We start from the raw sequence: 25,386 nt of genomic DNA, 5'->3' as shown, positions 1-25,386 counted from the left end.
GTGTGTGTGTGTGTGTGTGTGTGTGTGTGTGTGTGAGCGCACGCGTGTGAGTGAGTGAGTGGGAGGAGAGGAGATTTCTCACCTCTCCATATATATAGCCTACCTATATAAAGCTTCTGCACAGTCAGCTACATTTCTGTGTCCCATGCTGAGGGTGACTAAGTTGTTAAGGGCGCTCAGGTAGTTGACGTAAAACATGGCGTCCACATTAGCCTGTTCTTTATAGGCCTAAAAATATTGAAAACAAATTCATATGTTTTGAAACTTTAACATTTACTGTTTTTTTTATAGTTCACCAAAAATTAACGTGACAATCAAATAAATTGATGAAACAATCATTCTGCTCCATCTTAACCAATGAATTTTTTATTTGCCAAACTGAATCTGAACAAATACCTGGAACAGGTTCACGAGGTGAGTATACCACTCCAAACTGCTGTTGTAGGCCCCTGTCTTCTCTGCCGAGATGGCGTGTTGGTAGGCGTCATTGATTCTCCAGTTTCCCTGATACAGCTTCAGAAGTTTGAGGCGAAGTTTTACATCTGTTGGACGTTTAGCCTGTGATAAGGAGCATCAAGTAAAATATCAAATATGACTGGTAAGAATCACAACAAAATTAAAAATCTTGAGCCAAAAAACATATTTTGAGGGAAAGTAAGACTTATTCAACTTGAGAAGCACAAGACACTCGCACATACAGAAGATGCATCATCTTACCACAAAATTTGTGTAATTTGGAAGCTAACTCTCGCTTATTTATCAAAAACTCATCAAGTGAACTGAAATGTGCTTTATGTCAGCCATCCAGTGGAATGCACTATTCTCAAGTCACATTTATAGGAAAAAAAAAACTCACAAGTTCCTCTGCCAATAAATCTTCCAAGTCATGTGCTGTATTGCCATTTGTCATGTGGATCTGCTCCTGTTAAATAACACAAAGAGTTAATTCAGTGTTAGACTTATCAAAACTTCTAATAACAACACCATATTTTCTGGGGTAGCGCTAACACTCACCAATTTAGCTGAAAACTGAATTAAATTGGCTAAACAAAAAGGGCTTGATTTGACTTGTTTTAGTCAAATTATATCCATTTTGATAACAAATTGACAAAAAAGTGGTGATTTGGCTAAGCAAAAAAAATTGCTAGCGCTGTCCCAGATTTTGGTTCACGCTTGCATGCCAAATACGAACCACCTGCCAAATATAATATACTAAATAGTTTTAAAGAATTGAAATATTTAGAGAATTATTTTTCCACAATCTAATATTGAATTTGATTATAAATAAAAGTAAGTAACTCTGTGCTTGAATAAAAACCAGTATTATAAACTGTTCCACCATTCCCCTACCTCAGACACTGATTCTATTCAGTTTTCCTCATTTCAAACAATACAGCAATCTTAAATTTACCACACATGAAACATTGTGTGCTAATAATACATAAAAAATTAACAGAGTTTAATGGAAAAACCATAGTCACTGTGGTCAAACAAATTATGCTTTTCCTTATACTATGCTAACCTTAAGTTGAAATATAGCTTCATGGTTTGGGAATAGCCTCTCTGCTCTCTCAGCCCAATACTAGAAAATAAATTGGCAATATAGTAATAATCTTTAAAGCAATCAAGCAAAAGACATAAGAACTACCATCGAGTTAGCTATTAAAGTTCTGAAGAGAGATCTTAAAAGAGAGATCAGCCATGGAGTCAGTAATTGTTTGCCAAGTACTTTCCAAAGGCATATCAAACAGAATGTGATAATAGGGTTTTAAATAACTATCTAATAAATGAAAACATGTTAACACCAACCGATTTATCAGTATAGATTCCAATAATGGGTGACATTTCAGTGTTTCTACTTACTTTTGCTACATCTGGATCTACCTTCAGTTTGCTGTATAGCTGGCATACTAAAAGTAAATAAAAAACAATAAAAACAAGTGAGGAATTTGTTGTAACCGCTTCGTTTTAAATCCAGGGAAAATTATTAAAAATATATTTTAGAAAATCATTTTGATAGCATCAATAAAAATATTACAAACATGTATAAATACGGCATATCATGGAGTATTACCCGCATAATTTATATATTTCTGATGAATGCAAGCAGCAAAATGCAATATCAATCAATTCTTTATTATAAGCACTTACTTTTCAGAACTAAATCTTTCTGTGCTCCATCCAATTCAAGGCATCTGAAATTAATAAATTCCATGAAATTTTAACCGTAGACCTCAAAATCAAACTCGCCTATCTCGAGAAGAAATCCACAGATGAAGAAAAAAATTTTGAATATATACTTATGACTGATACAATTTATTGGAGTCAGATCAGACCATTAACTTTTAACCCTCCTTGTTATACCCTTTATTGTTAATCAAAGCTAAGGCTAGAGACTTAATTACTATCACTCACTTCTTATAACAAGCCACTGCCCTGTCCAGTTGTCCTAGAGCTTCATGGATTTGACCCATCAACTTGTGAGCTGGGGCATACTGCTCCTTGACCGTGAGGTAGAGAGCACAATACCTTCAAATGTAAATAATATATTTGTGATGACAATTATCCACCTAGATGAGATAAAACTGAAATTCATTTAAATTCATTGCTAAATTACTTTAATGATGATTGTAAATAAATATTTACATTTCTAAAATAAGTGATCATTAATAGATCTATTCTGCTGCAATTTTTTTTTTACAATTGAATGTTATAAGGTTGCAATACATAGCAATGGGTACAGACATAATGATAATATGCTGAAATCAGCTTATCTACTACCACAGACATGGTTTGGGGCTGTAAAAAACTGGCCTTAAGAAAAAAGTTGGAAGAAATGACTCAGTAGCCTTATGACTAAAGGTCTAGGGCCACCACTTAAGGCAGAAAACTGCCAAAAAAATCGATATATCCAATTTAAATCAAAAAATAAAAATGATTATTTTTATTTTAAAAACCATGTCTGCAATATCAATTTAATTAACAATTAAAAAATCATGTCTACCCTACTATCAGTGCCAATCAATAGTTACATATTCTATGTGAACCAATTCATATGAAAAAAATGGCTGTAACCTCACCTCTTTGCCATCTCATATTCCTTTACTTCATAATACTGCCTGGCAATTATCAAACCTCTGGAGTTTCTCTGGAATAAAGAGAAAGTTGCTGAATAAGTGACATTAGAAATATAACTCCGCACTATACTGACCTCAAATTTATATGTTTAAGCCAATAATCTTTTAAATTAGATACAAGTATAATTTGACAAAAGAAGTAAACAAACCTGCCCACAGGGCAACAAAACTATCTTCTTTTAAGGTAAAGAAGAAAAAAAAAGAAGATAAGTCTTTTATGAGAATATTTCCCATAATGTCATTTACAGGATAATGAAAAAAATTCAAGTTCAAAAGTGAAAGTTCGATGTTTTTTTCTAAATTTTCTGGCATGCAGCTGCATATATATAAATCCAAATATGAAGGTGAACTGAAAAATAAGTCACATAAAAATGTGTTAAAATCCAATGTATGACTCTGTTGGCCAACGCAACAAACGGCAGAGTCCTTACTACTGATTGACAGTGACTGTGAATTTAACAATGGCCAATGTGTCTCCGAGTACGAGATGAAACCTCAAGAACAAAGACATTTGACCTAAACGACAGTTCTGCAATACCATCCCAGTACCATACACAAATAGGTGTGACTCCCTCTTTACTTTCAGCTCACTACAAATGAGAGGACAGTATTTACATAACGCCGGTAACTGACATTTATTCATTTAAGTTAGTTCATTTCAAGATGGCGACTTACACGGGGTCAAATGAACAAAAAAGAAAGTCCGTCAAACTTACCTCCTTTTCGGTTTTCAGCTTACTGAGTATCATGGAAACATTCTTGTCGACGTGGCTTTTTGTCTGGTAAACAGACATTGTGGTGATATTCCGATAAACGTGAAAGTCTTCTATATGATCGCAAAATTTCCCCGCTTGCGCACTCCAACGAGCGCCATGGGTATCGTAAACTGGTACAACGACAGTGTCTAAAATATTTTTTCTATTAATAGCATATTATTTCCCAATATTCTTTACAATAATTTTCATATCATTTCATGGAAAGTGTATTGTTTGCAACTTTTTGAAAAAATCCACTGTCCTTTTTATAACAACTAGCTTACGTGGGTACTTGCTCAAACTCCATTCCCAGCGACTTATAAGAGATCATTTTTTATTGGACAATGCATTTAGGTTATTTTGATTTCTGTAACCGACTCTTTGTTATTTAAAGCTATTTTGCAAAACAATATTTTAATTACTTGATTTTGGGACGATTTTAATGAATGCACATTCTAAATAAAGTTATTATTTAGCCAGGTACACATGAAATTTAATAATTTCCTTCTTGTCTGTTAACGGACGATCAACCAATAAGATTCACTGTTAAATTCCATTGATAGCAAATTTGGCACCCCTAGATGAGCCGCTGACAGAACGGCAGGAAGATGTGGATTATTAAAAGCATTTTGTGCAACTCCCCTATATACTAGCTTTTGGGTAAGTAGTAAACTAACTGTTGTAAAAATGGGTTGTGGCATAGAGGCATCTCTACATTTCCAATGCAAAGGGATCGGCAAACAGATTGTAAATATTACTAGTATCGTGATTCGTGGAAGGTGAAGTCACGACGATCACCGAAATTTGGCGATGTGAAATTTAGATTATGAAAAAAGTTTGGCATGTCCAACATGATTCTGAAAAATGTGAAGTACTGGCAGCGTAATTCCATTGTCGTGTATGGTCTTGCATTGCATCTCGAAAGCTAGATGACTGTTACCTAATGTATTTTTAATGAAAATTAAGATCGGCATGTTACTTTGTACTACGAACTTTGCATAAGTTACTAGACCAATCTACCGGGCATTTATAGGGTGAAAAAATTAATTAATTAAACGTTAATAATAACATTTGCTGTTCCTGATATGCTTTTGTGTGTTATACACATATGAATGATGAATCCAAGGTAAGAATAATTAGTCCACATCTTTGAATTTTCCTTTTAGCAGTCTGTGACTGTTGTGGTCCACTGTGCCTTAAAATCTCAAACCAGCAACCTGCTTTAAATGAATAGATTAAATAATTTTATTGTTGTCAATGCCTAATTTCAATATACATGTATACTTCAGTACTAACTTCACTGTGTATGTGCTGAGGAGCAAATGAACCAACTTATGGACACAGCTCATGAATTTTTTCAAAGACAGTGAGACATTATACCTTGAACATTTTTACTATAATCCTTGACATTTTTTATGTAGATCAAAAGAGCTATCAAGGAGGAGGAGGAGGATAAGTGTAGCAGGAGGAGTGACCGTCATTTTCCATGGCAGGTGTTAGCATGGAGATTGATCCTCCGACCAGCAGCAGTAGCAGTAACAGTAATTCCAACGAGTCCAACAACCCTGGTGGAGTGGGTGGTACCTTGAAGAGATCCAGTAGTGCTCCCATGATCAACCTGCTGAATGCCCTCCCTCCTGTGCCCCCAGCAAGCCCTACGTCACACATGAAGTAAGTTGACGTCATTATTAGTTTTACTGATTCTTAATATTTTTATGGACAAATAATACTTGTCACCTATAGGCATCACCTGTATCTGTTGTCAGCATTGGTGCCATTAAAGTTGGGACAGTTGGACATTCAGTTGAGATTATATGTATACTTTATTTCCTTCAAATTTGCTGCACTAGATTCAGTTACAAAATTTTTTCCCACAGTAACAGCTAAGGAATAGAATCATTTCCATTGAGACCTCAGTATTTTTCTATGTTCTTTACTGTCCAAATTTTTATTTTCCAATATCACTGGTGAAGTTCTTTAACCACTGTTGTCAATTACCTTGATATGAAAATATACCTGTATATAAATATTTTGTTATAAATATTATAAGCAGCAATGTATTATTTCAGTAGAGCAACATTTAGGCCAATAGAAAGTGGAAGAGTAAGAAGATTTAGCACCAGTAGCAGTGTGCTGCCCCACTCTTCTGTAAGTTGTTGTTATTATTATTATTATTATTATTAATTTATGTTGAAATTCATATATATAAATAATGCATAACTTTCAATAGACTCTTACTTGAATTATCATTTATCTTGATCACGTCCTTTAGAATGAAATTTCTCTTTGGCATAAACTGTCATTGACACGAATGTTGCTTATGTCAAATTTTCAATTAACTGAAACCTGACTTTTGTCAAGACAACTTCTTAGTGAAGGTCATAGGCAGTGGCTGAAATCATTCTTATGCCCTTTAATTTTATGTCAGGAGGAATGGTTGAAATGATTGTCTAACTGTTTTTTGTGTTCTTTTTCAGCCTCCCATGAAAATTCCCTCAAGGCTTCATCAAATCAAACATGAAGAAAGCATCGACATGATTAACAGGGAAGCCGCACATGAAAGGTGGGTGTTGTTCATATAAATTGTATCATTTTGACATTAAATCTGCATAGAATGGGATGTAGAGAGACGGATATGAATTTCGAACAGGACCACTAAATTCAAAATTTGACCGAGAAAACATGTTTTCAAACTTAAGCTGAGCATTAAGGAGAAGCACCAAAAACAAACTTAAATGTCATCATTAATATGCTCCTCTTGCTTTGTGGGGAATGCATGCAGTCACTGTAATCGGCTTAAATGCCTGACACACCTCCATGAGTTGCTAGGGGGTAAATAACCAAGTTACTAAGTTACAGGGATGCTAGTCTTCCGGTTTTTACCGGAATTCCGTTTTTTTGCGTCCAGTTATAAAATTTTCTGGTACTATATTTTGTTCCGGAATTCTCGTTTTTAACGTGGTCGCGGACTGGACGAACGATGCGTCAGAGGAACGTCGCATTTCAACCATTGCGACAGAGCTGCGTTTCAACACAATATCTAGTCACAACCGTAGCACGTGATTTATTTATGGCGCTTGATTGGTTGGAAATGTAGGCTTTAATGTGGAAAGTTTTGACACCGCGTGCGCGGAATTTTGAACTAAACCAAACTAAATGGATTTCGCAGAGAGGGGAACAGACGATATTAGAAACATCGACATTACTGTCAAAAATAGATTTAGTTGGAGTTGGCTGGAGAAAAAGGACAATAATGACGATTTTTTTTCTACCTATGTTTGGAAGCGAAAGTCCCCCGGAGAAGCTTGGTGTGTATGGTGCAACGACGTGATCCGGTACGGAAGCAGTGGTAAAAAAGCTCTGAAAAACCATGCTAAAACAACTAAGCATGCCAAAGCACGTAGTTGTCTTTACACATTTTTGTTGCTTGGGCATTACCACGAAAGCCATTACCAATCTTTGAAAATGATAAATGAAAGGGATTAACATTTAGTGACTATCATTATCATGCTGGTGATTATCAAGCTTACGTGAGGGATCATTACTGTCTACTATGGGTGGTAGGTGTTTATGTACTGATGGCACTTCCATCTTGTCAATGTCAAGATTATCCTTGGAAACAACTGTTGAAAATTACCATGAAGTTGTGATGACATATATTGCAATATATTTATTAAATAAAATTTGAAATATAGTAATTGTTTCATAATCAATTTGTACCCCCCCCCCCCCCCCCCCCCCCGGTCTTTGCCAAAAAAAAGTTCAGGTTTTCTTTCCGGACCCCACTAGCATCCCTGTAAGTTACTAGCTGCCCAAGGAGGCATGTCAGACAATTACGCTGATTGCACTGAATGTACTTTATGAAGAATCCCCCAGCAGAGTTGGAACCATCCAGCTGGTTCGATGTTTGAATCTGAACGTGGTCTTAGACCCCATTCCCATAGATATTAAGATCGATCTATCCCCCTGGGGAGTCTCACTAGATTGGTGTCAGCTTAACAGGTATTAAATGTCTGTCCCGCCTACTAAAAGCTGTAAGGGGGTAATTAACTATGGTAGGCGCTCGTCTGACAGCAATTTAGCATGAACCCCCAGGGAGTTAGGTCGATCCGGATGGATCGATCTAAATCTCTGGGAATGCAGTCTTAGGATCATCTCAGAGGTGGCAACTCTGCATAATGTCAGCTGCATAATACAGCAAAACCTGTGTTAGACCTTCATAGGCATGACTTGGATATGGTTTGACACAAAAGGGATTCATATAGTAAGCAGTTTAATGAAAATCAAATTGTCCCTGTTTCAGAGATGTGCAAGCTGCAATGCAGATGTCACAGTCTTGGGAGGAGTTGTCTTTGGTAAGTTTGCTGGCTCAAGTGTTTCTAAATATATTTTAAAAACAATCACAATTTTGTTATTAAATTTTGACAATATAGAAATCTTTTACATGCAATTCTTTGGGTTCACTTTAGATGGTCAAATTTTGTGTAGTCATAAAGGTAAGATGGCTTGGCCTGATCAGATATGATTCGCAATAAGAAAAATTTAAGATAAATTTTCTTTTTCTATAAGCAAATGGTCTTTAGCATAATTTGTTCATATGCTGGGGCGGGTTTTGATCCCTCTGAGATTGACGTATTGATCTTTTTCTAAAAATATATTTATGCAACTTGTGTCAGACAAAATTCTTTGTCCTCATAGTTTTAGTAACTATTCATATATTGCTTATTTCCGTTGATTGGTGGAGTTAATGGCTCGTGGTAAAATAGGGTGGAAGAAACATTTATTGAATATTTTTTACAGGAGTTTCTTTTTTTGACCAGTTTTCATTACAGTAACTGTAATTGGTCACATTTTTCCTGATGTTAATTCAGAAATGATGTGATGTTTTTGATGTATCTCCAGGATGAACAAATGGCCAGTGAAACACCCGCAAGACGTCCCCGCTCCTTCAGCGAAACTCTCCACATTTTTACTTCCCCTTTATCGTACCCCAGTTCGCCATCTCCAACTAGAGTTGGAAAGGTGAGGAGCTTAATATGCTGTACTTAGTCTAGCTAACTGACAAAGTTTGAAAAATTAAGCAGTAAATGCAGAAGTAGAACGCCATGTCAGTCAAACTAGGAGCATAATTTTATGCAGTTCTGGTATTTTTTCAATTATTTATTTGCAAAATGTATACACTCAATATTGAAGTGGTGATGGCTGCAAATAAACCCAACTTAAAAGATTAACTATCAGAACTTGCTCTGTTCTTAATTGTCAGCTAAACAGTAGATCTAATCATTATGAGTTGTAAAATGTTGGTGACTTAAATACCATCTATTATATCTATCTGTGGTGTGTTATGAGAAGTTTTGCCATCTGTTCCAGCAATGTTTCTCGCCTTCCACGCAGTCTGCTCACAAAGGCTCTGCACTCCACAGTCCAAACCCAAGTCCAACACGGAAGTTCAGGTATGGGATTGGTTTCCTCTTGTCACATGTCTCTGCTTTTGTTTTCAGACTTTTCTTGCGAAAGGGTACAGCATATTTCAGTTTGGTGCTTTCAAAAATGAGAATTTGATTGATAAAGATTTTTTTTTCAAAGCCACTAAGGATAAGTGAAGGACCAGTTAAGAGAAAGAAATTTAGATGAAGTTTTGGTCTGAAGTTCTTTTTTGAAACTGGTCTTAGATAAGTAAGAAGAAAAGCTCTCTTATTCACAAAGAAATGAATAACAATATTACATTGATTTCAGCTTTTGTTACACCATATAATAATCAGACTGAAGAAAATATTTTAAATTGACTTTTGTTTCAATTGTATGTGTCTTGCAGCGGTACAAGAAGAAGCCTGAGTCCTATAGTACCGGGGATAATACGACCTAGCATCCTTGGAGCCAAGAGGAAATGTAGGTCTTTACCACAACTGATAGCAAACCAGCTTTGTAGCTATGTCAGATAGCTATTAATGTACTTTACTGGTCTTGGATTTAATATGAGTGCTTTTGTAAAAGTTTTGTTAATTTGTTTTCTTATTTTTATTTATTTATTTATTTATTTATTCATTCAGAGGACAGTGACTTTCTGTATATATTATGAAGGCACATGTGTCTGTCTCTTTTGTCCTTGTTGTTGTCAAACACACGCTAATTTGCTTCATAATTTATTATTATTATTACTATTATTATTATTATTATTATTGTTATTATTATTATAACCTTGGTATCCTGGTTCTTTCAGTTGACCCAGATGAGCAGGATGCAGCCATGTCTCCCCCCAAGAAGTCCTGTATGGGGACAGGAGAGAGAGCAACACACCCACTTCTGTATAGGTGACAAACATTCATCTTTTTTTTTTTTTTTTTTTTTTATTGTTAAGTTTACAAAACAAAAAGTAAAATTGATTTTTGAAATGATTTGTAAAAATTTTACATGACTAGCAGAAAAGGGCTAACCACACATGCACGTCATTATCTGTGAAAGGGTGAATTGGAGGCGAGATAGTTTCAAGATGAAAAGGCATAAATTGTTAAGCTTGGCTTTTTTCATCTGTCTGGCTGTGAACCCACTATTCAACTTTACCTTACATCTGATCATTACATTTCCACATTCAGAGTCTCCAGACAGGAGGACAGCTCCCACTGCAGCAGTCAGCAGCAGATGCCGAACTCGAGTCACCATCAACTCTCCAGTGATTCCACTGGCCATCACCATCTAAATCACCCCGCGGGGCCCCACCATCTTAATCACCCCTCACAGCCCCATCAGCTAAGTCACAGCCAACATTCGAGCTTCACGTCAACTTCGTCGAATTTCACGTTCAAACCGGTGCCCATGCAGCATGATCACACGGCCACGGATTCCGAGGCCTCCGATATTACGGAAAATACGGACACCAGTGAAAATACGGAAAGCTCAATGTCATCTTCAGCAAGAAGTTCCTCTAGTCCACTCTTGTTTGGGTTTGCACCGGTAAAGCAGACTCAAGTATGAATGTTAATGTTTAAAATATTAGATTTGTTTCTTCTTATTTTTCTGGAGTGATTGTAATCAGCCAGTATTTGATTACAGAATTTTTGGTGCCCATCTGGCCTTGGGTTCCAGTGCTTATTTAATTTAAGGTGAGTGCTACAGTCGTTAAACAGGCAATCTACAGTTTAGGAATTGTAGTGTTTATTTTGTGGAGGAGGAATGCATTATGTTGAAGGGGCAAACAAGTTAAAGTGTGGAGATGCATACAATTTATTGTGAGGTGTTTCTACAAAGAGACAACCTGATAGAAGTACTGTTGAAGATGTAAGTCGGAAGCTTTATCAGTATATTTTGTGTCTCTTACTTGGCAGTTGAAAAATGTGGGTTGTTATATATAACAATACAGTAGTAAAACTCTAAAGATGGATGGAGATAATATCCATGGCCTGTTCTTTATGTTTAATTGGTATTATGAAAGGGACTGCAGGATTATTTGACTGATTTTGATAACGAAGACAGAGGTTGAAATGTGGGGAAAAAAGCAGATTTTTGTATCAAAGATGTATTTCTACAATTACTTCGGTAGTTTAAAGTGAAAGGCTATTTTACTTGCATCTGGTAATTCTAACAGAGAAGGCTGTCTTTTAAGGCTTGAATAATCTAAATCTTGCTAACATTACCAGACAGGCATAGTTATGGGCTACAATGATGGAGTGAGTTCTGGTCAGAAAAATGTGACATGATTTTGAAGTTTGTTTCTTTTCATTTATACGAACATGAAATCTCAAAACTATTATACACCTTTACAGTATATAAAGGTCCTATTTGATACATTTCCCATGTGGTATCAGGTAGAAGGCTTAAATTTTTGGGCATTTTTTTGATGAATCTTATTTTAACTCTGGGCATTGCTGATTTATGGAATAACCAAGCACAGTGTATTAATGTTATCAGACCTTGGCATTTTATATAAAAAAATTGACTAGTACTCAAAACAGGAAGTATTTTATGTGCAGATACTCTTCAAATTTGAGTGTTTTCACCAATAACTTAGTTTTGCCTTTTGTAAATTGGACTACAACATTTTATTTTAATCCTTAGTTTCATTCTGTGTATAACTACATGGCTTGTGGAGAGTTTCTTTCTCTCTCCTATGTCCCACAACTGGAGTTCAAGTGTCACCATAGATTGTTTTGAATCACATTTTTTTTTCTAAATTTTTTAAGGTAAAAAATACTAAACAAACTGATACAGGTAATCCTTGCAGGTTATAATGTTGCAAGCCTTTGGTCCCCAAATTTACTAGTTTTCAAAATGCCAACTCTTAATGTCCACTTTGGTATTAACAGTACAAAGAAAAAAAATGGAATCCATCTTTTTAACTGAGAAGTAAAATTATGAATGTGCATAGATAGAACAGTTTACAGTATTTACTGAAACAGCTGGGATTTGCTGTTAGTCAAGATGAAGTATCACATGTTGGATTGGAAGTCTGTACAGAACGAGTTTTTTTTCTCTCCTTTTAGTTCAGTTGCTAACTCATGGATGGTCATAAGTGTAACAAAGTGCAAATAGTGTATAACATGTTATAGGGATCCCTTGTAGAACAAGAGGTCAGTCTTCAAACTGCTGGTTCGGTTTGTACATATTCTATAAATATTTATGTGATCTGTTTGTCTGTCTGCGACATGTTTTTATTATTGTCAGGTCATGTTTTTTGTTTTAGCTGTTAAACCTTTATGCATGTTTATTATTAGTATTATTATTATTATTACTATTACTCTTAAATTTATATCATAATGCATCACTTAATAAGGAGCAAAGTTGTATATGCATTTACCCCAGTATCTTACTCTTATGTACTACCTTAGTGTTGTATGTAGATAAATAAATACAGTTATTTGTGTTTAGCATTTAATGTATTATAATGAAATACTGAGGTTGAACAGAGTAAAAGAAATTACATTTATGGAAAATGATTCAAATTAAACTAGATGTTTCTTTCAGAAAAGAAAAATACGTACAATTTGATGACTTGGTCAGCGGAAATGATTTATACTGGGAAGTTTTGCTAAATTAAATGGGGAAGTTATGTACCCCTGATTTTTTGTGAAAGCTATTTTGGCTAGATAACAAGTTAGGGCAAAAATTGTAATTATGTAAGTTTATCAACTCTTGAATTTATATGGGTTCCACAAAGATGTGTTTTTGAGTTTAGGGAAATGCATTTCTGAAATTGCTTCATCTGTGCTTTAAGTTCATAGGAAGTAAAAAAGACTGCAGTTAAGTTTGTGTGTTATTATTCTACTAAAACAGAATACAATGCTCATGTAATGAAGTCCATGTTGTCAATAGTAATTAAAAGTTGTAAGCCATGTTTACCTCCAAGTTTCACAACCACTATATTACACGTCAAAACCTAATTTATTATTGTTGAGTATATATTCCACTGCTCTGGTGATCAGACGATGAATGCAAAAATTATAACTTAATCTATGGCTACTACACCTATGAGAAATACTAGTAATATGAGATCATACTAAATGCATGGTTTCATGATCTGAAAGCATTCTGGGGTATATATTTTCCATTTAATATGCATTATCAGACTGGTGCTTTGTCCCTGCCTTTTTGGAGATGCAAACATTTTAAACAATGTTCAAGATGAAATAAGATTACTGGCTTATTGAGCATTATAAGTATGCAATTCTTATCGAACCCATATGTTTGACAACATGATTGCATTAGAACTAATTTTCAACCATCCTTTTGTATGTCAACAGTATATTTTGAATAAATTTCTCCATTTTCTGTTTGAAGAACCTGAATGCCAACTATGCCCTGATGTGAAGATCTATCAAGTCTTGTTATTAAGTTACAGGATTTGAACAATATTAAGCCAACTTACTATGTTCTGTAAACTTATATGTCAGTATTATACCTGTTAAATAGAAAATGTCACAGTGTGTGCTGAAAAGCTTGCCAAGTTGGGATATTTAAGGGGTATTTTGAGTTTCTCTGACGTAACTTTGTTTTCCAAAATGTTTACATCACCTTTATTGCAGATCTGTAAAATTTAAAGTTCCAAAACTTGGAGTGCATGTGTTCACGTGGCTCACTTCATGTACAGCATCCAGAATAGGAACAGCCTCACTTATTGTTGTTGTTGTAAATAGCAGACACTATTTATTAATCAATAAAAGTATATTTATTACATTTGTCTTTGGTTTGTCTTACTCAAGGGTATGCACTGAGAGTGGGGTCTATCATAATATTAGTCTGACAGATTTTAAGAATGTCTAATTTACCAATTAATTCATAAGATTTCAGATCTTACAAGTTGCACCGTGCAAAAGTCACGCAGCGTAGAATCGTGTATGCTTAAAAATGGAGTTAAGGCCCAATGAGATACCTGTGAGCCCGGCTTCCACGGGGAAAGCTACCTGGTGGCGACCGTTTCGCCCTACGTCAACTCCCGTTTTCCTCAAAAAATTATTCTAGTTTCTGAGCATCGGAATTGTTTTTTAAAGACGACACAAGGTTCTAGTTACCAGATTCGTTTTTGATACACAACATTAGTTTTCAGTTTCCAGGTTCGTTTTTGAAAAAAAGGGCACTATAGTTTCCGGTTGTCATTTTCGGATGATATTAATGATGTCGAAGCTTTTGCAAATACCATCTATTATACTTTAATAACAACATTTTCTAACCTGTTTGCATTAACTTACCTTCGTGTGGAAAACTGTAGCACAGAGGTGCTCCCCAAAAGCACTCTTACACTTGTAAAATGAAATGTGAGCTTTATATACATGTAATATGGCTTCTTTTTTCACTCTTGTAATTCCACTGCAAATTAATTAAAACATGCACCCAACGTCCGAGATGCTTAGATTATTTTCGATCGCCACTGAATTTCTCTTGTAAGCCATGTTTAACAAGTGAAAATGATTAAAATACGCTTTGTTTAATACACAGTATCATAATTCGCTATGAAGCTGATATTTAAGATAAAACGATGCAGTTATTGTAGAGAGATAACACTAATTTTGACAGCAAAGCTTCGATGCACTATCTATTAATGTCTCCGTATTTCACAAATCCACAGTTTACTATTTAAGAGTTTCTTTAAAGTAAATATCTAATTCTGTGCGAAATCAAACTATCTATTGATAACTCTGTATTTCGCGAGTTCACAAGCCGCTGTCCCTAGTAAATGTGAACTGTCGATTAAGGACTGGCTTCCATGTATGCAAACAATCCACTTCTACTTGTACGTAGTCACCTTTTATGAGCTACCTGTGATCTACTGAGATCAGCTACCTGTGATCTTATAACAGTGGTCAGTTATCTAAAGGTAATTACCCGTAGTTCATTACCTGTGATCAGCTGACCCTGCTTAATTAAGTTAGGTTAGTTACCTGGGGGCACATACCTGTTGTCTCACCTCTGTAGATTTGTATGATCAAAGGCTGAAGGGATTCACGTAATTAACTTAAATGAGTTACCTGGGACCACTGTACAGGTAATAAATCGGATTACAACCAGAGAGAGCTAATTAGTTTAACTGACCAAGAGCCTCATTGGTTGTTTGCGTATCTATTAACATTGACTACCTGCCCCCTACCCAGTATATAAGAGGAAGACTACTGACGAATGTCATTGTCATTTCAACTGGAAGTAGAAGAAGACGGAACATTGTATAAGCTACGAGTTGACGTATTTTGTTGGAGACTACCTATTTCTGTATTCGAACATTTGAACTTCACGCAAAGTAGGCACTTAAAATACCGCGCAGCACAATTTGGACATTTTTACACGTTTACCGACAAGTTTTTTTCATTCATTTGGGTTTTTAAACAGACTCTTTAACGCAAGCCGATGGGTGTAGACAAGATTATGGATGTCGTCCTCTTGCTCATTGTTGTCTGGACGTGGGGCCCTGTTGACAGCAGTCAAATGGAGCCGGGCGTGGAGTTGGGAAGATGTCGAACTCGTTGTTTACAGGTAAGAGGAGAAATAGCATTTTTCTTAAGTTACATCGTTGGCAGTTTTTAATATTAATATAGATGGATATACAGATACGTAAGTCAATTAGTAGGGCAAATTTTAAGTAAGCATATTAAATTTTATTGGTGAGTGAATGAGATAGTTACAAACTACTTTTAAGTATCCTTTGCTATGACAAAATCAGTGTTTAAATTACTTCATTAGTTTTTTTTTTCAAGTAGTAAAAATTATAGATGGTGGTTGCTTACTTTAAGATGGTTGACACTGCTTTGTTGGAAGAGAAAAGCGACTACTCTAACCAAAATTAAGCGTGTATTTCTTTTATGATTTCATTCTAGTTTCTCTCATTGGAAGTGAACGACGAAGAATGTATGAAAGATGGGAATTGTAAAATGGTAAGTAGGCTATCAACACAAAAATCTTCGACACTGAATTAATTTTAACGGTTTTGCGTTCAAAAAACGTATTAAAGGAATCTAAGGGTCTCTATAGACTAATTCTGCCTTTTTAAGTCTCTCAAACTAGTACAGGAGCGAAACGATAGAAGTATACGTTGTGTAGATTTCAGTCGTCAGAATTACCCTGACGTCCAGTGTGTGTCTGTCGTGTAAACAGTGTATATGGCCTGACCACGGGAAGCTTAATTATCAGGGTGCGACTGTATAGTCAGATCAGAAAATCACTGTGCTGTTCTCATTTCAGTGCTGGGAGACATGTGAATATCTGCAGTGGGAACCTCACACCTGGGATTCCTTGTGCAATACACCCCATATATGTGTAAGTACTAATGCGGCTTGTAGTTATTTGAAATGCCTTGAAATGTCTTGACGCTTTAAAATCGTTCCTATTTTAATTTATTGCTGCTAGCAGTGACGACGACGTTCTTCACTGAATAACAAATCGTTATCTTCAGACTCATACACGCTTTAGTTAAAAAGTAACTCAAGACTACTGTTATACAATTATATTGTTTTATTAGGGCTATGGACTTACTTAATATTTTTCTTTCCAGTTTCCGGGTTGTAAAAGTTCCTGTGCATTCTGGGAAAATCACTCAGCAGGTAAAATACGCCTAATATTAAAATACTTTTTTTGGAAATAATTATACTTTTTATTAACCGGTTTTAATCATTTAGATCAATATTACCAAGGGGAAGACTTTTTAATGGTCAGGAGTATTTTATTTTTTTTTAAATTTAAATTAAAATTCTTTAATTCAAAATAGCTTTGAATTTTCTCTACTTGATAATTCACATTTTTTATTGATTTTTAAGTGAGAAACGACACTTAATATTCTACAGTTTCATGGCGCTCCTTTAACTCAAGAAAGTACTTTCTTTGCATTTTAGCCGACGCAGTGACTACCCTCCACGAGCTTATGAAACCTGTTCAAGTCACCTATAATAAAGGAACTCTACGTTTGGAATGGATGCCACCTAATTTGGGACAAACATCTGGCCATCTCATCTATATCCTAAATAGCCGAGATGCAGGTCACCAATTTGATGATTGGTATACAGATATTCAGGTAAGTGAGATTATATCTCAATATGGAAAACATAGAAAACAGAATAATTTACAGAAAACATAGCTACAGAATTATTAATGATTTATTGTGCTTTACAGAGAAGGCTTAGAATTAACATCACTTAAAGCGGTCACAGACAATCTGACGAAAAAGTTCCAAAAAGTGACTGACCGTTCAATATACTTCATAATTTGAGATTCCTGACCTTGTTATTATTTTTGCGCTACATAACGGATACTTCAAATAATACTGTTAATAATACATTTTACTATTTTTTATTCCAGACTGCAGACACGTGGGTAGAGTACGAGATGGATTGGTTTCCATATTTCAAGTTTCAGTTCCAGCTCTTGGTTATCAGTGAAAATGGAATTGTGGCTATTTCAGAAACGGAGATTCTTGATATCAGGCAATTACATGGTGAGTGCTAGTCCCGAGGAAAATTCACACTAGTATTATTTCTGACCTCTGTTAGATGCATATTGTCCATGACTTTATTTGAACTACATTCCCATGCGCGTTTCTTACGCATGCAATCTAGTAAAATACAGAAACTGTTGTAAGTCGTCATTTTACCAAACACCATTTTATTTATTTAAATTGAATTAATCTTAATATTGATGTAAAGCTAAATTGAATATCAATGTAACGAAATGATGTCTCTATTTATATATTTGTTAAAAACAATCAAATTATATTTGCAGCACTTCCAAGTCTACCCAGTGTTCAGGATGCTCCTTCAAGTACCACCTTTACCTCTGCTGACCCTTTACCTACCACGTCAGCACCAACCGGACCTCCAAGTACCACATCAGCACCATCAAGCGCTCCAAGTACTACAGCCAAGCAAACCGACCTCCCAAGTACCACTTTAGCACCAACTGGTCAGTCAAGTTCCATAGCACAAACTGGTCATCCAAGCACCGCAGCACCAACAGCTGGTCACCCAAGAACCCCGACAGCACCAACTGTCACTCCAAGTGTCCCTGCAGCACTTGTTGATCCAATTAACATCTCCGTGACAGCAGGGCGAAACGGCAGCACCATCTATGTTTTTGTCCACTGGCAGCAGATGTCTGCAGAACCCACTGACTACAGTATCTTCTGGGGCCTGGAGAGCTGCAATGGTTGCACTGCCACGTCTGCATCTGACTACTATGCCACACATGTTACTGATGTTATGGAAGGGGTAAGTTTTTACAGTTTTCAGAAAAGGGACTATTTTACTTTTTAAAAACCAGATTTAGTTATGATAGAAGAAATTCTGTAGTTATAAGTTGGCCCTCACTGTTTGGATATTACGCTTTGATCAAGTTATCCTTGTATGGCGCGACATGTCTGTTGTAAAGCAAAAATTCACATTCGTATTTTTAGGCAATAAAATTTTCTGCACCATTTATTTTATTTCAAAGTAATACATATATATTTTTTGTCTCCAGCTCGCTGAGTTCAGGCTGATAGCAGAATGGACATTTAATTCGAAGTACTGGTTGCAAATTGAACGCACATCAACCGGATCGTTTTCCCCAAGGATTTCCTTTTACACCCCCGAGTGTGACATTACCGATTCTACCTTCACCGTGTGTCGCCATTCTGAGGAGGAGGAGGAGGAAGATTATAATGGTAAGTGTAGCAGTGGATACAGAAATATAATTTATCTTTAAAGTAGAAGTTTTGTATGTCCAACACAAATTTTTTCCAGAATTATGGACATGATGTTAACTCCAACTGCCTAAGTTGAATTACATGTAAAAGGACATAATTTGAAATGATACTGGATCTTCTTCGTGCAGGGTGCACATCAAAGTACCAATATTACTTTTTCAATTTTAGCTGACCACATCAGTACAGAGGAAACCAAACCCAGTCACGTGATCGTCGTTATATGCGTGGCGGTCAGTGTTGTAGTGGTCATCGTCAACGTCATCATTTGCATTAGATGTCACTGGAAACGTACAAGGGTCATCGAGAGAAGAGCCAGTGCTATGGGCAAAAACATTAACAACGGTAGGTAACATTTGTATTGTAACGTAACCTACATTTGTATTGTTTATAATTACTTATAGGCTAATGATGAAATTTCGTTTCAGTATAATTTTACTATTTAAAATTCCTACAAATGATGAACAGCGGTATCAGTATATTGGCCTTCTGACTTTTACTACATATATTTATTTTCAGTATGTACTTTTTTTTAGTAAATATTACCCAAAACCTATTAGAATTCCAAATAATCCAAGTAACACGCACGTTTAAACAACTGTTTTCCCCTATTTCAGGCCCAGGCTTGTATTCTGATGACCAGCTGGTTTCAGTGCAGGACAAATGGGAACTTGACCCCATGTGTCTGACCTTTGGTCACCAGTTGGGACAAGGGACATTTGGCAAGGTGCTCGTTGGGTCATGTGACGGCAAGAAAGTTGCCATCAAAATGGCGAAAAGTAAGTATTCAAGCTTAATTAACTTGTTTTTATGTATAACCGTTATCTACTCGAAATATTTATATGTTATTTCACACTGATATTATTCCAGATTAAATGTACTTTCTACTTAAACTGTTCATTGTTTTAGTTTTAAAAAGAATATTGTTTTTAGTTTATAAAAGATATAACATTCAATCATCAACAAAAAGGAGTATTAAAACGTCATCTCGTTATCAATTATGCATTAAATACTAATTATATATATTTTGTTATTGTAGGTAATGTCCCGTCTTCCTACAAAGCAGACCTACTTGCAAAGGTCTGCCTGATGAAGAAGATAGGTAACCATCCCAACATCGTCTCTATGATCGGGACCTGTACACTGAGAGAACCAGTGGCCTTGGTAATGGAGTATATGCCTCATGGAAACCTACAACATTTTCTAAGGTATAATATATATCTCTTGAAAACCGTTTTTCTTGATGCTTTTAGAAAATAAAAGATAATATTATGAATTTTAACTAAAGTAAAATTAAAAATTGGAAATTTGGAAATTCAAATTGTTCAAAGTGGTGACATTTGGTAAATTAAAAAAATGTTCAAAGAGGTGACATTTAGTAAATTAAAAAAATAATAATAATGATTGCAATGTTAACAGTTCATTATATCGCCATTATGAAGATGAAACATCCGTTGAATTGATATCAACTAATCTTATTTTCTTCATTTCTAGATGCTGTCGTTTTGAAGGTCAGCTTAGAATGGAAGGCCCCAAACATAAAGTCATTGAATACCCAATGGTGAATGAAGATGGCAGCATTGAACAAGACACGCTCACTGCCAAGCAGCTGCTCTCATTTGCACATCAGATTGCTCTGGCTATGGTAAGTATCATATAAGTGTAGCTTAATGAACATGATATTCTTTTTGATTTGGAAGTCTTATAAATACCCCTGTAAAATCCTCTTAATTTCGTGTAATACTCTACTAAGGACATAAAAAGTTTTGGAAGTCGTTGTTAAGGTAGCCTACATTTGATTTACCGTTCAAAACACGTTAATAGGCACGATGGTTTTTTTTCATGTAATCGGGTATTGCATACACTTATCTCTACAATTTATTTTAGGAATATCTGTCCAGCAAAGGATTTGTTCACCGTGACCTGGCTGCCCGTAACGTCCTGGTGGGAGCAGATAAAGTGGTCAAGCTCAGCAACTTTGGACTGTCGAGGGATGCCAACAATGACCTGGAGCACAGTAATGACCCTGCAAGGAAGTGGATGTCCCCCGAAAGCTTGAGGGACCGCACGCATACTGTGCAGAGCGACGTGTGGTCATTTGGAATCCTCCTTTGGGAGATCGTCACATTTGGTAAGTTGATATATATTAATTATGATTCAGTTTGATCGCAAAATATGTTATTTTAACCAGAAATTCTAAATGCATATCCTACGAAAATCATCTTAAGTAAAAATATAATCCCATTTTTTCACAGTGCCTTGTTTTATGATTAAAAAAAATAGTGATCGGTAGTAATGAGCTTAATTAAGTCATTCAGTGCAGCAAATATAAATTCAAACTAAAAGAATCGAAAATTTGTATTATTTAATAAATGTATGCACTTCTTTCCACTGCAGGTGCAACCCCCTATCCAGACATTGCTGTAACAGAGCTAGCCACCAAACTGGACCAGGGAACAAGACTCAAGAGCCCCAAGAACTGCTCTACGGAACTGTAAGTACCACTTTTATTCTACACCCTTCTTTAATCTACGAGAATAATTTCAGAATTTAAATTATCTCACCGGTCTTACGGTGCGTTTTGAATTTTCCCAATGTGGAAAGAATTTACCAAAAACAAATTTTTTCTTGAGTGCACATTTGTGAATCCCTTTACAACCATTATACTTACCGTTAAATTCATTCGTGAGATGCTGGTGAAATCTTGATGTGACATTTAAATGAAACTTACCATTTTGAAGGTGTAGGAGCTTATTGCATATGCATTTTATTGCGTCAAAAATCTAAAAGTCGTTCTCAGTTTTATTAATTGATATGGTTTCTTGCGTTATCTGCGTATAATTCTGGTATTAACTTATTCAATCACCATTAATTCGTTTCCATACCGACGAACTGCTCAACTACATTCTGCTACACTCCATTCTAAATACATTCTGTAATGTCATTTCAGGTATATTCTGATGCTGCAGTGCTGGCACAAACTCCCCGAGAAGAGACCCAGTTTTACCAGCATCCGGCTTGAATTGGAAGCCATGATGAGCCAAGACTGCGACTTCTTAGAACTTGAAAACCTCGTGGAGCCGATATCAGAGGAAGGAAGAAGCGGCCCAGTCCATGACAGCACGTTAGAAAAGAGGGAAATGTTGGAAACAAGGGAGCATGAAGAGACTGAGGGGATATACGAAGAAGTGGAGGAGGATTACGCCCAAGAGCCACGCTTCACAAGAAAAAGAAGCTTGAAGAAAACTCTCTCCCAGTTATCAAACATACTGGATTCGACTAAACTGTCCAAGAAGAGTAGTGTGAATAGCCGTAAATCCGGCGGGTCCAGTGTCAGCTCCAGTAGACTGTCCATGAAAGGCAGTATCCGCCGGAAGTCAGACAAGCACCAACGTTCTCTGGAGAACCTGATAGTGGATGAAATACTTGAAAGTGGAAGCGAGAGTAGCAGTGAGACACAGCTGGATGTGCTGAATGAAGAGGTCTTTTGAGCTTTTACGTAATTTTTTTTTTTTGGTGATCAACGCCGTATGACGTTTTAAAACTGTATGTTTTTATAGTTCTATTGACATTTTTGTTGGCCTGTGACTTACAGTGCGTAATGCCAATTTTGTAAACGACTCTCTTGTTTGCAAGCAATCATGCCAATTCAAGATATATCTGAAAAATTAATGACAAGAGATAAAGTATTTTCATTTGAAATTTCATTAATATCAAGTTTAGCATAATAACTGGTTTTTTGTGTAACTTTAAGCAGCCATCTTGTTTTGACAGATGTATATTTAAGTATTTTTAAGTTTCAGAATTTTAAATGAGTAGCTCCATTTTTTATCATCTGCGACTTCTGACATAAACAATACAAATTTATGAGTAGCCACAACTACAAAAAGTGTTATTGTACTAATACCAACAGCTTTACTGTTAGTTACCTCATAGCGACATGTGATGTACGTGTATCAATTATCATTATATACATGTATATATTTCTCATCAGCCGTAAATAAAATGATAAAAAGCGTCAATTTAATGTAGCGTTTGTCAATATTTAACATAGCGTAAAACGTCTGGGAAAAATTCCGCGAATTGCAAAAACTGTCATTCTATCTTTCAATGTATTAACCACCAAAGAAACTAGCCGGTCAGCTATCGGGTACTCATGGAAAGTAAGTTAAGGTTAAAGTTGACCTGTTTATTTTTGTGATTCATGCCGGATAATTGAAAACTTCTCACGAATTCCCGAAATTTAAATCACTCAGGCTAACTCTGTAATATTAATAAATCTTGCAAGTGGATATAAAACATGTGCCATTTTTTTTCTAAATTTCTTACAAGGTGCCATTAGTGAAATACTTTTAATTCACTCTAAATGGTTTGTCTTTAAGTTATTATCAACTATAGCATTAAGCATTTAGTATGGATATCCCACGAGAGAACGATCATTATAGCTCTTGCAAACCTTCTCTGTTATTCTATGAAAGTAGTAGAAAACGACTGCAGTTAACACGATGAACTTAAGTAGCATTAATTTGATTGCCCACATTTCGTAAACATAATCAATGGGCAAAGTGGCCATACTTCATAACTAGTGTCGTACTGATTTACTTATATACACCATTGATTTACTTTTATCAGTACAACTTCAGCAGATTCCTCCGGTGAATACTTAATGAAACAAACGCATATTCCAAAAAGGACATTCTAGGAAATTGATCAATCGCGTGGCTTCGTGGTTTTTCCATGCTTGGCATTAGCGGTATCAGTAATTTAAAACAAGCTGCTGACCAGCGTGAAATAAAGGTCAAATCGTGACACGGTGAATAAAGCAACAAATTATGCATGTGATGACTTTCTGTCATACTTATGCATATCAGTCTTGTAGTTCGTCCCAGAATCCCTCCCAAAAACAAGATGGCCGCCTATTTATGGGATTAAAAAAATAGATATACATATTTAATGTAGTTTTTGAAAAAGAAATCTTATTTTGGTGCCTCTGTTAACTGCCTAGCCTACATATACTCACTGACTGTTTGGGATCACAAAAATCAAGAACAAGGTTAAATTCGAAGTCCAAAGCGTGTCTCCAAGGTGTCTCCATGCGAGGCTATCAGCGGTATCAATTTTTTAAAACAAGCTGCAGACCAGCGTGAATCAATTATCAAATCGTGACACGGTGAATAAAACACCAAATTATGCATGTGATGACTCTCTGTCATACTTATGCATATCAACCTTGTACTCCGTCCCAGAACCCGTCCCAAAAAACAACATGGCCGCCTATTTATGGGATTTTTTTTAGATAAATATAAATATTTAATGTAATTTTTGAAAAGAAATCTTCTTTTGGTGCCTATATTAACTGTCTAGCCTACATATACTCACTGATTGTATGGGATCATAAAAATCAAGATCAAGGTTAAATTCAAGTCAAAAGCTAGGCTTTCACTTGCATAAAAAAGGAATGCTTTCAACAAGGCTTTCCATGACGTTTAAGATTATGAAACGTGAAAAGTTTGGATAAAATATATTAAGAATAATGATAATTATGTAATAGATCTTGTAAGTCGATCTAAAACATTTTTTTTTTATTTTCCCTATATGGACTTATTTACTGAAGGTATATTCTCCGGGGCGTGGAATCCTGCACAAATTCCACATTGTGTAATCAGAGTTAGTCAACATGTTATTATTTGTAGGGGCCTATACATATGCCTGAGACAGATGCATCACCTGTTAATATTGCACACTGATAAGCATATAAATAAGTAGCAGCCACTGGCAATCAAAGATTCCCCTGTAGATAATGTGTATAAAATCTGAATTCTTGTACATATTATCTATACACTTTAGATTTAGAACTGAAGATTTGAGGTTGTTCTACTATGCTTCTCTGTGCACTGTGCACGTTAAGTGGAAGACCGAGTCTGATCTGGAGTCATGTCGGAGCCCATACATTAATTAATTCGATAACGGAAATTGTTACACCAAAATTCAGTACAATTAAATTAAAGTGGAAGTCAGGGGCTCCACCCCAAATGTTTGAGAGGTCAAACCTTTGACCTCAGTGTATTATTTTCCACCTTCTCCTAAATAGCTTTCTTTGAAGCCAACTTTGCCCAAGTTCTTCTCCTGGTCAGGAATGGTGAAATCCTTCTGATATATTGGGTAATCAGTATCTATGTGTGAAGGACAATCGCCGAGTTTTGGAGTTCATTAGTTTATCAATAAATCAGGTGACCGGTCAATCTAGGTCAGGGTTAGACTGCAATGTCGTTTACATCTTACCACGTAAGTTCCTGGATTCGATTGATATCTATTCCTGATTCTCTTAGTCGACATAAAACATTCA

At 35.7% G+C, this 25,386-nt stretch overlaps 3 protein-coding genes across 6 annotated transcripts in view; 2 read left to right on the top strand and 1 right to left on the bottom strand.

Annotated features, from left to right (window-relative positions):
- LOC106170853 (E3 SUMO-protein ligase RanBP2) overlaps positions 1–4,043 on the bottom strand; it is a 36,816-nt gene extending 32,773 nt beyond the window's left edge. Inside the window, exons 1-9 of one of the 2 annotated variants that reach the window (XM_086996462.1) lie at positions 3,854–4,043; positions 3,081–3,148; positions 2,416–2,529; positions 2,152–2,195; positions 1,864–1,910; positions 1,523–1,582; positions 857–922; positions 397–558; positions 104–228 (exon numbers count right to left, since the gene is read on the bottom strand). In XM_086996462.1, the coding sequence (XP_086852588.1) occupies positions 104–228; positions 397–558; positions 857–922; positions 1,523–1,582; positions 1,864–1,910; positions 2,152–2,195; positions 2,416–2,529; positions 3,081–3,148; positions 3,854–3,931 (764 nt within the window). In that variant the 5' untranslated portion in view covers positions 3,932–4,043. The remainder of the gene's footprint in view (positions 1–103; positions 229–396; positions 559–856; positions 923–1,522; positions 1,583–1,863; positions 1,911–2,151; positions 2,196–2,415; positions 2,530–3,080; positions 3,149–3,853) is intronic. The other variant, XM_086996463.1, reaches the window with a different exon arrangement.
- Positions 4,044–4,393: 350 nt separating this feature from the next.
- Positions 4,394–14,057, top strand: LOC106170836 (P2R1A-PPP2R2A-interacting phosphatase regulator 1). 2 transcript variants are annotated; one of them, XM_013550832.2, is made up of 10 exons: positions 4,394–4,552; positions 5,314–5,563; positions 5,965–6,040; positions 6,370–6,455; positions 8,196–8,247; positions 8,795–8,914; positions 9,263–9,345; positions 9,708–9,781; positions 10,113–10,203; positions 10,486–14,057. In XM_013550832.2, the coding sequence occupies exons 2-10, from the start codon at positions 5,379–5,381 to the stop codon at positions 10,862–10,864; spliced, it is 1,146 nt and encodes a 381-aa protein (XP_013406286.2). In that variant the 5' UTR covers positions 4,394–4,552; positions 5,314–5,378; the 3' UTR covers positions 10,865–14,057. The 2 variants fall into 2 exon arrangements, with proteins under 2 accessions (XP_013406286.2, XP_013406284.2); XM_013550830.2 differs by having other exon boundaries at positions 5,962–6,040.
- A 1,436-nt stretch (positions 14,058–15,493) lies between these two features.
- On the top strand, positions 15,494–23,062 carry LOC106170850 (uncharacterized). 2 transcript variants are annotated; one of them, XM_086997912.1, is made up of 15 exons: positions 15,494–15,847; positions 16,189–16,245; positions 16,553–16,627; positions 16,863–16,911; positions 17,200–17,378; positions 17,663–17,798; positions 18,083–18,567; positions 18,818–19,001; positions 19,212–19,385; positions 19,664–19,819; positions 20,080–20,248; positions 20,535–20,685; positions 20,928–21,171; positions 21,438–21,534; positions 21,991–23,062. In XM_086997912.1, exons 1-15 carry the CDS (start codon positions 15,722–15,724, stop codon positions 22,529–22,531), a joined length of 2,823 nt encoding a protein of 940 aa, XP_086854038.1. In that variant the 5' UTR covers positions 15,494–15,721; the 3' UTR covers positions 22,532–23,062. The 2 variants fall into 2 exon arrangements, with proteins under 2 accessions (XP_086854038.1, XP_086854037.1); XM_086997911.1 differs by having other exon boundaries at positions 19,658–19,819.
- Positions 23,063–25,386: the final 2,324 nt, after the last annotated feature.

Source organism: Lingula anatina, chromosome 10 (genome assembly GCF_051362555.1).
Source record: "Lingula anatina isolate TDL-2025a chromosome 10, LinAna3.0, whole genome shotgun sequence".
NCBI classification, from domain to species: Eukaryota; Metazoa; Brachiopoda; class Lingulata; order Lingulida; family Lingulidae; genus Lingula; species Lingula anatina.
Note: the sequence above shows the minus strand (reverse complement) of the source record. Positions and strands in the feature narration are given on the sequence as shown.

Excerpts from the sequence above, each read along its gene's own strand:
- LOC106170836 (XM_013550830.2), top strand. The coding sequence starts at position 5,379 with ATGGCAGGTGTTAGCATGGAGATTGATCCTCCGACCAGCAGCAGTAGC. Across the intron at positions 6,456-8,195 it reads AGGGAAGCCGCACATGAAAG|AGATGTGCAAGCTGCAATGC; the intron begins GTGGGTGTTGTT and ends TCCCTGTTTCAG. Across the intron at positions 8,248-8,794 it reads CTTGGGAGGAGTTGTCTTTG|GATGAACAAATGGCCAGTGA; the intron begins GTAAGTTTGCTG and ends ATGTATCTCCAG.
- LOC106170850 (XM_086997911.1), top strand. The coding sequence starts at position 15,722 with ATGGGTGTAGACAAGATTATGGATGTCGTCCTCTTGCTCATTGTTGTC. Across the intron at positions 15,848-16,188 it reads GTCGAACTCGTTGTTTACAG|TTTCTCTCATTGGAAGTGAA; the intron begins GTAAGAGGAGAA and ends ATTTCATTCTAG. Across the intron at positions 19,002-19,211 it reads GGAGGAGGAAGATTATAATG|CTGACCACATCAGTACAGAG; the intron begins GTAAGTGTAGCA and ends TTTCAATTTTAG.